The 13,056-nt window shown below is 41.6% G+C and overlaps 1 protein-coding gene across 3 annotated transcripts in view; it reads left to right on the top strand.

Moving 5' to 3' along the window:
• The window catches only part of tsnare1 (T-SNARE Domain Containing 1), a 174,162-nt gene that overhangs the window by 39,469 nt on the left and 121,637 nt on the right, over positions 1 to 13,056 (top strand). For all 3 annotated transcript variants that reach the window (XM_071470569.1, XM_071470567.1, XM_071470568.1), the window contains exon 2: positions 4,939 to 5,060. In XM_071470569.1, coding sequence (XP_071326670.1) covers positions 4,976 to 5,060 — 85 coding nt within the window. In that variant the 5' untranslated portion in view covers positions 4,939 to 4,975. The remainder of the gene's footprint in view (positions 1 to 4,938; positions 5,061 to 13,056) is intronic.

The following is a 13,056-nucleotide window of genomic DNA, read 5'->3' as shown; positions in this document are numbered from 1 at the left end:
CAGAGCTGATTCAAGACATGGTTAGCTGGAAGCAGGGAAAAACAGCTACCCTGAATCTGTCCAAAGAAAAAAAAGGCATTGACCAATATGTGTAAAGTTAATTATTAACCATCATGTTTTTTTTTATGTGTACACAAAGAGAAATGTAAAAATGACTATTATTATTATTCATGTAAATATTTGTGAATGTGGAGAAAGTCTGGAACTGTTTCTCTGTAAACCATACATACAGAGATGCTGCAGTAAAGTGTTGGATAAATAGTTGTATATAGTATACCAACATCTGTGAGGCTGTGAACATCCGACCACCTTGGCCTCAAAGACCACCTCTGTGTTATGCAACTCTCAGCATAGAGACCACTGCTGAAATGCTCCAAGCCAGCAAACAAGACCTCCAGAACCTGGCCAGAGCGAGCCACTTCAGCCCTGCAGGACGGGCTGTAGGAACATGTTCTGGGTGGTAGCTGCCTCAGGCTCTCAGGTCAGCAGTGGCTGAGGTTTGATGGGCCAATATGCACAGAGGATTCCAAACCACTTATGTAATAATGTGGACACTAGGCGCGTGTGGCAAGGCATCAAGGCCTTAACAGACTATAGGACAGACTACACCACCAGGCCAGTGACAGTGACACCCATCTGTCTGACATGCTTCATGACTTCTATTTAGAAAGGAATGCTACTTTAGGTATGAAGCTCTAAACAGCACCCTGGTATGTGTTGTGCACAGGTAGGGGCAATTTGGTTATTGGCGTATAATACTAATGATTATCAATGATAATCACCAATATATATATAGATGTTTACTAGAAGTAGTAACCTCGGGGCACCACCCTGTCACCAGGGACCAATGACCAAATTGATGGCTCAAAATACAGTCTCAGAAGGTTGGTTGAAGGGTCCTGTCCTGAATCCAGCTGTTATCACAAATATAGTCACAATAATCACAGACAACGATGAATTAAATTATAACAGGATTTATTAATAAGAGTAATAATTATTCAAAATAACATTACTTGATATTAAACCGATTATAATTCAACTATAACTAAAACAAACATTGGTTACTAACTAGATGATTGCAGGCAAAACACATATGTACAACCGTGTGTGTGTGTGTGTGTGTGTGAGGGAGAGAGAGAGAGAGAGAAGATGGCGACAAAGTCACGTGAGTGACATGTCAGTAGGAGCCAAGATGGCGGCAGCGTGATGTGAGTGACGTACTCGCTAGAGCCAAAATGGCGGCTGGTCGCATGAACAACGAGAGCAAAGGGAGGGGCCTTGAGCTTTACGTGTATGACGCAATCACACTCTAGGGCCTGAATGTGAGAGAGATGTAGATGAGGTGCGTGATTGGGAGGAAAGAGGGAGAATAGAGGTGAAGAGAGGAAAGAGTCCACAAGAGATTGTCACCACACTTAATAATCACCACAATATCACTACACAGTAACGGAGCCAGAGAACTGGAGTTCGTCTGGTCGGATATTGGTCCTTTAACTAGTGATATTTGGCTTATTAAGCTGATCACAGTGAACGATCTACAACAACAGGATATGCATCACTTATAAGTCAGATTACAAATACAACACTCTACACTAACTGTGTCTCTGCCCAGACATCAGCCTCTTACTGTGAGTTGCTCCGATCCTTCGGAGTTAGGAAAAGAAAGTCTGCTCTGGTTCTCCACAGCTCGGTCCTTGGCTGGGTGCTCAGCGGTAGCGGGAAGATCACAGATGAGGGACGGTGAACTTTGTTTTGTCCTTAACAAAGTCAGCGTGCTCGTCCTCACAGAATGTAAAATCAGTTGATTGCACAGTGATCTACGTCGGATCAGAAAGATGAAAAAACTAAAAGGAAACAAACAAAGCAAACGCCTTTACGGACATCTTTAACATCCATCTGGGCCAGGCTATAGCCCTGGCAAGCTTCAAAAAGACCACCATCACCAGTGCCAAAGAAGTCAACATGTCTCAATAATTAGCACTCACTGTCTCTCATTAAATCCGCCCTTACCACTCCACTGGACCCTCTCCAGTTTGCATACTGCATTAACCGCTCCACCAATGACATCATTTCTTGTGTCCTGTACTCTGGTCTATCAAACCTGGACATCAACAACACTTACATTTGAATGTTGTTCACTGATTTTAGTTCAGTGTTCAACACAACCATCCTCACAATCAATCCCTACTGTGTAACTGGATTCTAGACTTTTTGACTACAGACAGTGTACATCAGGCACGGACCTCGCTGCTGATAGCATGACAGCCGTGGGTCATAATTGGTGATATGGTGCAATGACAACAAATCTCTTAAATGATAATTTGACTTCACACAGCAAACAGAAGTCTAAGTAATCAGTAAACAGAAAACTTAACATATAGCAGTGCGCAGCTTTAGAAAAAAATAACTCCTCCCTGTAACATGATACATTTCTGCTCACTATCTTCATTGTTTCTTGCTGTTGTCATTTGCATAAATCCATGGTTTTAAGCTTCAAGCGACTCCTGTAGAAGACTTACTGTACATCCATAAAGTACATTAGCATAGCACTCATGAATGTGCATCGCCAACAGTTTGCTTGTTTTCATAGCCCAGAGGCATGATGGGAGTAACACTACTGCGCATATTCAGTGGGCTGCATAAACCCAGAGGTCAGCCATAAACCTTTTCAGCGTATGTGCCAGGCAACCAATTCTTATAGGAGTGCATAGCCGTAATTTTTAGATCTGGCACTTTGGTCTTATAATAAATGAATAGATAGAAAATACACTGCTCAAAAAAAATAAAGGAACAGTTTTTATCAGGGTATGGCATGAATTCAGCTGCATTGGTGTTGATGGAATTATCAACAGGTGCACTAGAGGGGCAACAATGAGACGACCCCCAAAACAGGACTGGTTTTGCATGTGGAGGCCATTTCAAGTTTCTCCCTCTTGATCCTTTTGATCTGGTTTTCCACTAGTGTTGGCTTTAGCTAGAGTCATTATCACGACTGGGAGCATGAGGCGATTTCTTAACCCTACAGAAGTTGTACAGATTGTCCAACTCCTCCAGGATGGCACATCCACGCATGCCGTCTCCAGAACATGGAGGAGATTCCAGGAGACAGGCAGTTACTCTAGGAGAGCTGGACAGGGCCGTAGACGGTCCTTAACCCATCAGCAGGACCGATATCTGCTGCTTTGTGCAAGGAGGAACAGGTTGAGCACTGCCCGAGCCCTACAGAATGACCTGCAGCAGGCCACTGGTGTGAATGTTTATGCCCAAACAGTCAGAAACAGACTTCATGAGGGTGGCCTCAGGGTGCGACGTCCTGTAATGTGCCCTGTGCTCACTGCCCAGCACCGTGGAGCTCGATTGGCATTTGCCATAGAACATCAGAATTGGCATGTCCGCCACTGGCGCCCTGTGCTTTTCACAGATGAGAGCAGGTTCACCCTGAGCACCTGTGATAGACGTGAAAGGGTCTGGAGAAGCCAAGGAGAACGCTATGCTGCCTGCAACATCATTCAGCATGACCGATTCGGTGGTCGGTCAGTGATGGTCTGGGGAGGCATATCCATGGATGGACGCACAGACCTCTACAGGCTAGAGAACGGCAGTCTTACTGCCATTAGGTATCGGGATGAAATCCTTGGACCCATGGTCAGACCCTACGCTGGTGCTGTAGGTCCTGGGTTCCTCCTGATGCACGACAATGCACGGCCTCATGTGGCAGGAGTGTGCAGGCAGTATCTGGAGGATGAAGGAATTGATACAATTGAATGGCCCTCACGATCACCTGACCTAAACCCGATAGAACACCTCTGGGACATAATGTTTCGGTCCATCAGACGTTGTCAGGTTGCACCTCAGACTTTACAGGAGCTCACTGATGCCCTTAGACAGATCTGGGAGGACATCCCACAAGACACCATCCGTCGTCTCATTAGGAGCATGCCGCGACGCTGTTAAGCATGCATACAAGCACGTGGAGGCCACACAAGATATTGAGAAGCATTTTGAGTTGCAGAAATTGAATTTTGGCAAAATGGACGAACCTGCCACATAATTTTTTCACTTTGATTTTTGGGGTGTCCATATATTGAGCCTTCTGAAAGGCTGAAAACTTTTATTTCCATCAAAAGATGTGCCATCCTTTTGTTCCTAAGACATTAAACTGTCCATATCAGTATAGATATCCAATAAATTATTTTTTCACATTGAAATCTGATGTATTTTCAAAGTGTTCCTTTAATTTTTTTGAGCAGTGTAGAAATGCTCCCTCAAAATGGAATAATTCTCAATAATTTGTAGGTTATAGGTCTGGGTCTGTATAGGAGGGTGCCTGGGTCTGGACCAGGACCACAGTCCACTTATTAGTGACCTCAGGTCCTATACTCTGCATTAAATTCCCAGGAGATCAACAGTTTCAGAAACACTCAAACCAGCCTGTCTGACACCATCAATCACACCACAGTCAAAGTCACTGAGATCCCATTTTTTCCACATTCCGATGTTTAACTGAAACTCCTGATTTGTATCATCAGGATTTTGTGTTTTAAACTGCTGCCACATGATTAGCTGGTTGGATAGTTGCATAAATAAGCACATTTCTCAGTGTGCTTCTAAAATGCTTGTGAGTGCATATTTTGGGGCATGATTGTTTCAGTATATAACAGTCAGTCATTTTAAGTCATTTTACGCAGGTTTTCTTCATGCTTTAATTGGACAGCAGTAGGTTATTTGCTTAGAAGGAAACACACCAGGCGAGCTCTGCTGATACCACCATCACCAGGCCTCCTCTAGTAATGCCATCTCTACAGGGCTCATGTCTACAAAAAACATAATACAAATCATAATTACTTCCTTCACTTACTGTCAGTACTGTGAACGCATTCATTTGTGGATTGTTTTGGGGACTTTTGTGTGGTAATGTGGTTACTTCTCCTTCCTCAGGCACCTGCATCTGACACGTCACCAACCATCAGGCAGAATGTCATATGGGTCCATTGACGGTGGCTCCTTTGGCAGCCGCAACCCATTTGGAGGTCCTACGAGGCAGGGCTACCACCCAGTAGGTGAGGATAAGTATTGATTTCTTCATGGTGTCATGCCTTTGAGAGGTCCCTACATGTAGCATTTTACAACAGTTAAATGAAGTTAATTAAATGTGAGACACTGGTACAATTACCATAAAATTACCATAAAGAAATAAGATAGTTGCTATGATGATTCCAGTGTCTTCGATCCTTGAGCATTGAGTTCCACAGCTGAAGGGCCCAGACAGTAAAGGTCTAGTCACCTTTAGTGACAAGTTGAGATCTAGGAACTGTCAGCAGAGCAATCAAGCTTGGGGGGAGTTGGCAGATCACAGATGTAGGCAGGAGCCTTACCATTCAAGCCTTCGAAAACAAGCAGTGAATTCTTAAAACCAATTCCAAAACTCACAGGCAGCCAGTGAAGGGCAGCAAGGACTGTTGTGATGGTCACCTCTCTGAAAAAGCCTTACAGCAGGGTTTTACATCAGCTGTTGTTTATATACATTGCATGTCTATGATCAGCTGAAGTCTCTGGATGTTCTGCCTGCTGATACCAGACTCAAAGGTGTTCCAATAATCCAGTCTGGAGGAGAATAAAGCATGGCTAAACTTTTCTAGATCTGCAGATGAGAACAATGACCCGATCTTGGTTAAATATCTCAGATCTAGTCTGGTTGACCTGGGACTATATGAGAGATTGTTAACCCTTTATCATTCCTGTAAAATTAGACTAAAATGCGTACCCAAGGTATACCCAAAATTCAATGCTGTTCCTGATTAATTTAGAGTACATGCATGGTCTTGGTCTCTTTTGAAAGGTAACACTTTTTTAAGTAATGTTACGTACACATCTTAAGGTGGAGGAGCCAAGTGGTGTAGTTATGATAGTAGTTATTGAACTACATCCTGTGCTCAATTTCATCAGTGAAACAAAAGAGGGACCCACTCATAGAGAACAGCTCCATAGCACGACAAACTGAAATGAAAAACTTATTTTGTTCAGTAGAAACAATTTGTGTTGGCAGTTTGTAGACACATTAAATATGAATGTTTTCTCCTTTACAGTATTTTCATAAAAACCATGATGTTATATGTTGTTGCAGATTAAAAGTGATGAAACTTTAGAAGGGTTGGTTGGAGCTGATTGGAGGCTTGGCAGCTTGCAGGCCTGAAATGACAGATTTAGCATAAATGATAAAATGTTCTCCATGGCTGCAGATTTCACAGTAGTGATGCTTAGTAATTATATAATCTGCAATACTCAATTTTTTGGCCACTTGTGGGCAGCTTAAACCAGTTATGAACATAACACAGCACTGACATATTATCATCTTTTAAAAGCTTGTTAGCAATAAGTTCCTTATTTACACATCCAGCAGTTCTGGAGAAACATTAGACTTCACTTTTAGCTCTGTTTTTGTCACTACCAACTTCTGAGGGAAGTATCTATATAATATCTATATACATATACATACCTATACATAACTTCTTTAATGTATTTTATACATTATTATTAAAGGTACTTCAAACCAGAAAAGCTTTACATTGAGACATCAACATCAATATGATGTCTTGAAAGAGATATGCGAAATTCATCCACTGCAGAATAAACACAAGAAAGGGCAAATAAAAATCTTCTATGTTGATCTTTTGAAGTAACTTCATATCATCAACTTCTCGCAAGTATGAACAGCAGCAGCACTTCCTCCAAAGCATGTTATTAGTATCACTTGGATTTCAGCAATTTTGGTTTTATGAAAGTTTGCAGTCCTGAATTATTGTAGTCACCCACTTTCCTACTTATAGGCAAGTAATCAGAGTCAGGTGTTCCAGTCATCACAGCACATTTATTATTCATACAGAAATGAATAATTCAAGCAATCAACACTACATGTACATGAGTAAAAATACACGCACAAATATGACAATTACATGCAAAAAGTGCACAATTAAGTGCTGCACAAACCACAGTTTCTGTGTGTTGGTGTGACAGTTTTGTAGTTTTTATTTGTGTCCATTTCCTCTTGTTTCTATATATTTACCTATGAGTATCCAAAAGTCAGAGTTTCTATGTGTGTGTGTGTGTGTGTGTGTGTGTTCTTGCGAAGAGGTCACAGGTTTTTATCAGGGTTAAGCAGTGTGAAAAGCAGCTTTATTGGATTTGATCCTCTCACTCTTTCATTAGCCCTGTAATGGGGTAGGAGCAAGACAGAACCCCTGAGGCAAAACATGTTCCAGGCCAAACTGGAGGTGTGTGTGTGTGTGTGTGTGTGCGTGTGTGTGTGTGTGTGTGTGTGTGTGTGTGTGTGTGTGTGTGTGTGTGTGTGTTTGAGAGAGAGGGAGATAGACAGATGAAGAGAGCCTCAGTGGGGATACAGTTAGAGATAAATAGATGGCGAGGATGATGAAAGCGTCATGATGTTTGAGCAGGACAAAGAGCGTTTGTACAGCTCTGGAATATCCATGTGAGACAGAGAATGTCTGTTTTGTTTTATACTCTTTTTTGTGTTTTTGCATTAAAAAAGTGATGACATCACCGGCTGAAATGACATATGTGCCACCTCACCTCCACATACACAAAGTATTCCAGATCATTTCGAAGAACACATAAATCTTACTATTGTATCCCAATAGTAAGATTGTGAACCATATTTCCTACTGACCATACACTCCTACTGTATACCAAACATGCTTATGCAAGAAGACATATGAAAGCAAGACCTTAAATGAAATATAACTTTTTTCATATAAACTGTATATTCTGCAATGGAACTGGTGTTTGATATGTCTTTGTGTCTCTCACGCATACAAATGAGGGTGTAGATTTGATTTTTCAACTGATTTAACACTGTACTGAAGCAATTTTTCTTTTTTTAGACCTAAAGGGCAGGAAGATTCCAAAATGAGCTCACAGAAGAAAAGCCCTCACATAGCATTGGCTAATCAAATGTAATAGCAAACAATTGCCTTCTTATACTATACTGCTGTGGTGTTTTTGTCCACCCAATGAATGTCAGTCTAATAATCGAACCTTACCTGACTCAGTCCCCAACTCTTGGTCCAGAACATGGCTCTGACTACTGCAGGCCTCCCTTTATGCACAGTGAAACCTTACAAATGGTCAAGAATGCAATGTTGCATCTGGTCTTTGATCAGCCTCAAAGGGCACATGTTACTCTGCTGCTCATTTACCTCCTCTGGCTACCCATGGCCTCCCGAATCAAATTCAAGTCACTAGTGCTTACCTTCAGAGTGACCTCTCAGCCTACCTTTGTTCTTGGTCTGGCATTGTCTGATATCCGACATTGTCACACAAGGCAATTCAGTCCAGACTGTTCTCATCTTCGGTTCTCTTTTGGTAGAACAAGCCACCAGTGAAGGGGCGTCCCTATCTATCTTCAAGAATCTTTTGAAGACTCTAAGAGCACCTCCTCTCCTAACACCTCAAACACCCTAACTAGCACTTACTATGCACTTTCAGTACACTTTCAGTGCACTTCTTTGCCTGATCTCTTTTCTTTACCGAAGTTATAGTGTTGTCCCTCACTTGTAACTCACTTTGGAGAAAAGCATCTGTCAAATGACTAAATGTCAATGCAAGCTCAAGTTTACTCAATGTTAACCGCTCTGTGTCAGCTGTAGAGCTGATTGTCAATTCTCAGTAGGTTCAATCCTAAATGATCCTATTCATGCACTCTACTACACCAAAGTAGTAATAAGTAGTAAACTTCTACTTAGTGCATCAATTATCAAATGTGAAAGAATACAATACTATTAATTATGTCTAAAGTTGCATACATAATGCGCTGGTGCCTTTCAAAACTGCGAACCTGAGAACTGGTATATCCTGAGCTTCTTTGGGCATTTAGGGCAGACTAAATTCATGGACATGACTGAGAACTGGCACCTATACTGGACTCTCTCTAATGGGGGCATAAATCTACTTTTAAAGACAACCAAAAGGCTCCCAGCCTCTGTGTCTCGCGGGGACTAGGCTGTGAATGACAGGTTAACTCTGATGACTAGCACCACAGTATCCAAGCTAGCAGCAACCTCTGGGGCTGAAAAATTAAGCCAACAAGACAGTGCCAAGAACTGCAGTTCCTCAAATGGCCACTTGAGTCTAGCTGCAAAAGTGAGTCTATCCCATTAAAATATCCAACTTTACAGCAGAAATAAATATGTTTACGGTCTGGTATAAAAACAGTTTTGGTCTCTAGAGCTAATTTCCTCCTTCATGACAACTATACAGGAGTTGAATTTTTATATAACTCACCCATTTAAATTTCACCTGGATTTCAAGTTACGCATGATTTAGGGCGTGGCCACTTTGAGTGACAGGTGCTGTCACAGTTTGCTATGTGATTAACTGTGAAATTCTAGTATCATTTCATATATATATTAGCATAAAGTAGGTTTTGGCCTCTGCATTTGCCATACCTGGCTTGTTAGCTTGCTCATTAACTAGCTGAATTAGCCTTGGGTTAGCCTTCAGGCAAGAATACCAGATGCCTGGCTGTGCTAATAATGCTAACAGAAGTGAATGCTTGCCACAGTTATTCTACCAGCATGAACCAAAGTCTCGGCTCCACAGACACCCCAGCTCTTTGCTAATTTTTTATTTAGCCAGGAGTTAGTTGAAGTCAGGTACTGCCAAGATGGAGCAGCCCACTCTGAGCTTCAGAACTGCTTCTCAGAAACCTATGGGTGACATCATGTAGGCTATGTCCATCTAGGTCAGTGTTCCTTGTGTCTCTACACCTCTGTCCTCAGAGAGTACATAACCACGAATCACATAAACATTTCCTAACCCACCTCTGCCAACGCCAACTCCTTTGTTGCATTTTTATCTATGTCATCTGTGTGGTCCTATGGAGTTGTGAAGAGGAAGGAGCTAATTGGTTCTGGACAAAAATATCTCCTGTAATTTGATACAGACATTCTTGTTCCTCTCAGGATGAATCACTTGGTGATACTTTTCATGTATTGCCATTACCAAGTGAAAATTTAAATTTGCCCAGTACTTTAGTTTATGACCAAACACTGTGAAATCTAATGACATTCCAACCAGCCCCATCTCTACTTCATGTTTAATTAGCAAATGTTAGCATGCAAACCTGCTACACTAAGATGGTGAATAAGATTAACTTTATACCAGTTTAAGGTCAGCGTGTTAGCATTGTCATTGTGCCATAGATTATATGTTCACAGATCACAGATCACAGGTCATCAAAAGCATGATTGTTGTTCCAGACAGAATATAATTACTTTTCCTCAAAGTGTTAGATATAATTTTAAGCTACTCACACAGGCTGCATAATAAACGTGTCTTCTAACAATCTAAAATTTGATTAACGTGTTGATTTTTATTGTTTGTTATTGAGGTAATTGTGGCTCAGGCAATCACAGCCTCAGGCAATTTATGAAAAAAACTGAAACTACTGAGCAGAAAATGTACAGCAATTTATTTGGCCAGCCAGCATCAAACAAATATGTAGCTGGCACAAATCATTATGCTGCAGGTCAGATACACTGTGAAGGAAAAAGGGAATACATGACAAAGAAAAACAAACATCACATATGCTTTTTGTCTCTGAATTTCAGCACATGGCACTCATATGTGTGCTGTGAAATACTCCCTTTCACTCAGTCTGACAGTCAGCTTCTCTCTCCCAGTCTTCTCTATTGTGGGCAGACAGATGGGAGCCTCAGTCACCAGAAAGGGGGTCTTTGATCACAGTGAAGCCTGGGTACATTATGAGGGATATGAGTGGTGGTGGTGGTGGTGGGGTAGGTAGAGGAATGGTAGAGCAGAAGCCTGTCAGATTTGCTGTTTGTTACTCGGGCTGATCTGAAGGGGAGCTCAGGAAATGATCAAAGCCCAGGTTAAGTTTCTAATAGAGCTGTCGTTTAGACTAATCTCTCTCCTCCCTCTCCTGGCAAAAGCCCTCAACCCTCCACCCTGCTCTCTGAGAGCTGTCAGCTCCAACATAGTTGAGAATGTTTCATTCAGGATGATCAGACAACATGGTTTTGATATTATCACATATTGACACGCTATATGTTGCTTTTAATAAAGGCTGTACTGAAAAACAAAAACAAGCTCACGATATTGACAGTTTACAATCGCAGTCACAGTTGTCAAAGTATGACAGTATGACCATTATAGTTTTTTAATAATTTAAACCAACTTGCTTAAAGTACTGACATTCATTTTAAAGAAACACTCATTACTTTTTTCACACCCAGTTACTCAAATCCCAAAATTTTCTTCCCAGGTTGAGGATGATGATTTCAGATGCAATTGTGAATTGTGCTGAGTTTCAGCAAAGTGAGTTGTGAGGAAAGATGTCTAAGGAGATAAGACAAGAAAATACAAGAACAAATGTAAGTTCTCTACGGAAGGCCAGCATGTACCTATAAAATTACAATGGTTGAGGTGTGTTGGTTAGAAATAGTTTTAAGACTTAACATTAGGCTGAATAGCCTTATTTAGCTTTATTTATGTACCCCAATATCACAAATCACAAATTTCCTCCAAATGGATTTTACAATCTGTACAATAACAGCAGCATAGTTAGATTTGGAAATCAAACAAGGGAAATCTCCTCAAAAAAACTCTTTAACATGGAAAAAAAATGGAAAAATGGAAGAATAGGATGGACAGATCCAAGAAGATGTCAAGCAACTTCCACACCCCCCAACACCACCATAAATATCAGGAAAGAGGACAGACTACATAAACATTAGAGGCAAACTCCAGCACACTATTCACACATATAGGAAAAATAGAAACAAACACGCAGTAGGAGACAGAGACTGAAATAAGATGCGCACAAGGGAGAGAGACACAAGAGGAGAGACTGAAGGCACCAATAGCCAGGAGAGGGCAAAAGGTCCTAGAGCGGCCAAATGGTCCAGCACAGAGTGCCTGAGTAAAGAAAGAGACAGAGACATGCAGCTTGGACTCTCGTGCGCTTAAGGGGATAAACAGAGGTTTAAAGAGGTGCAGTGGTTATCAGAATGTTTAAAGTAATCTCCTCTGCAGGACAACAGAGTCTACACTGTATGTACTGTATGTGTCTATATGTCATAGAGACTCACCTGACCTGTAGGATAATGATAACAAGTACAAGGTCTGAAGTAATCAAATAATAGGCTACTAACTGAAAGTTAAGGCATGAAGAAATTTTAATTTTGGATTTAAAGGCCTAAGCAGAGTCAAACAGTCTGATGTCAGCAGGTTGTTCCAGAGGAAGGAAACATAAAAAGGAAAAGACTGTGCAACCTGCAGACTTCTTTTTAACTCTTAGGACAGACAGGAGCCCTGTACTGAGAGAACATGGAGCATGGGATGGAATAAAAGGTTTAGGGAGATCAGACAGGTATGAAGGAGCCATCACCAGTAGTGGGGATGATAATTATCTCTTTGTGATATTCACATATTCAAGGAAATTGTGAGTAATATGGTGGGGGAGGGAGAACGTCTCAATGTTGAAGACTTGGCTATCAGTCTGCTTTCCATCGCTGGACATATTCACTACAACTAGTAGTTCCCAAAACTGCACTACCCACAATGCAGGCTGTCTTATCACCTGGGACCTGTTTGCTTTTAGCAGGTCAGGGCAGCTTCAGAAAGAAGGCCTCTTACCTACTGTACATCATCATTACCCTGCATTGGACAATTAATCACTGCCGACTCATCATTCTGGCAAACCGAAACCTCCTGGCAAGGCGTTCCTTTGTGATCTCAGACTGCTTTATCCTATTGTTATTAGTGCTGGCATAGAGAGCAATGTTGCCAAAGCTAGTGGTGGGGTGTGTCAAGGTTCCCTTGAATGCTAGCACCCTAAGATTAGCCTTTGTGTTGGAAGTTTTGGCCCCAGTTAGACCATAAACAGTGGCTGCTAACACAGTTGGCAAGGTAGCATTAGCTGTGGGTAACTAGAGGCTGGTAGGCTAGGCTAGGGGCTTGTAGTCGATGGTCTGTTTCAGACGTACCCTTTAGTATGCTTGAAAAATTTCATGTAGTTTT

This window comes from Trachinotus anak, unplaced genomic scaffold, assembly GCF_046630095.1.
Source record: "Trachinotus anak isolate AG129_WGS33_773 ecotype Australia unplaced genomic scaffold, CSIRO_AGI_Tana_v1 ptg000032l, whole genome shotgun sequence".
Lineage (NCBI taxonomy): Eukaryota > Metazoa > Chordata > Actinopteri > Carangiformes > Carangidae > Trachinotus > Trachinotus anak.
This window is presented reverse-complemented; position numbering and strand designations above follow the sequence as displayed.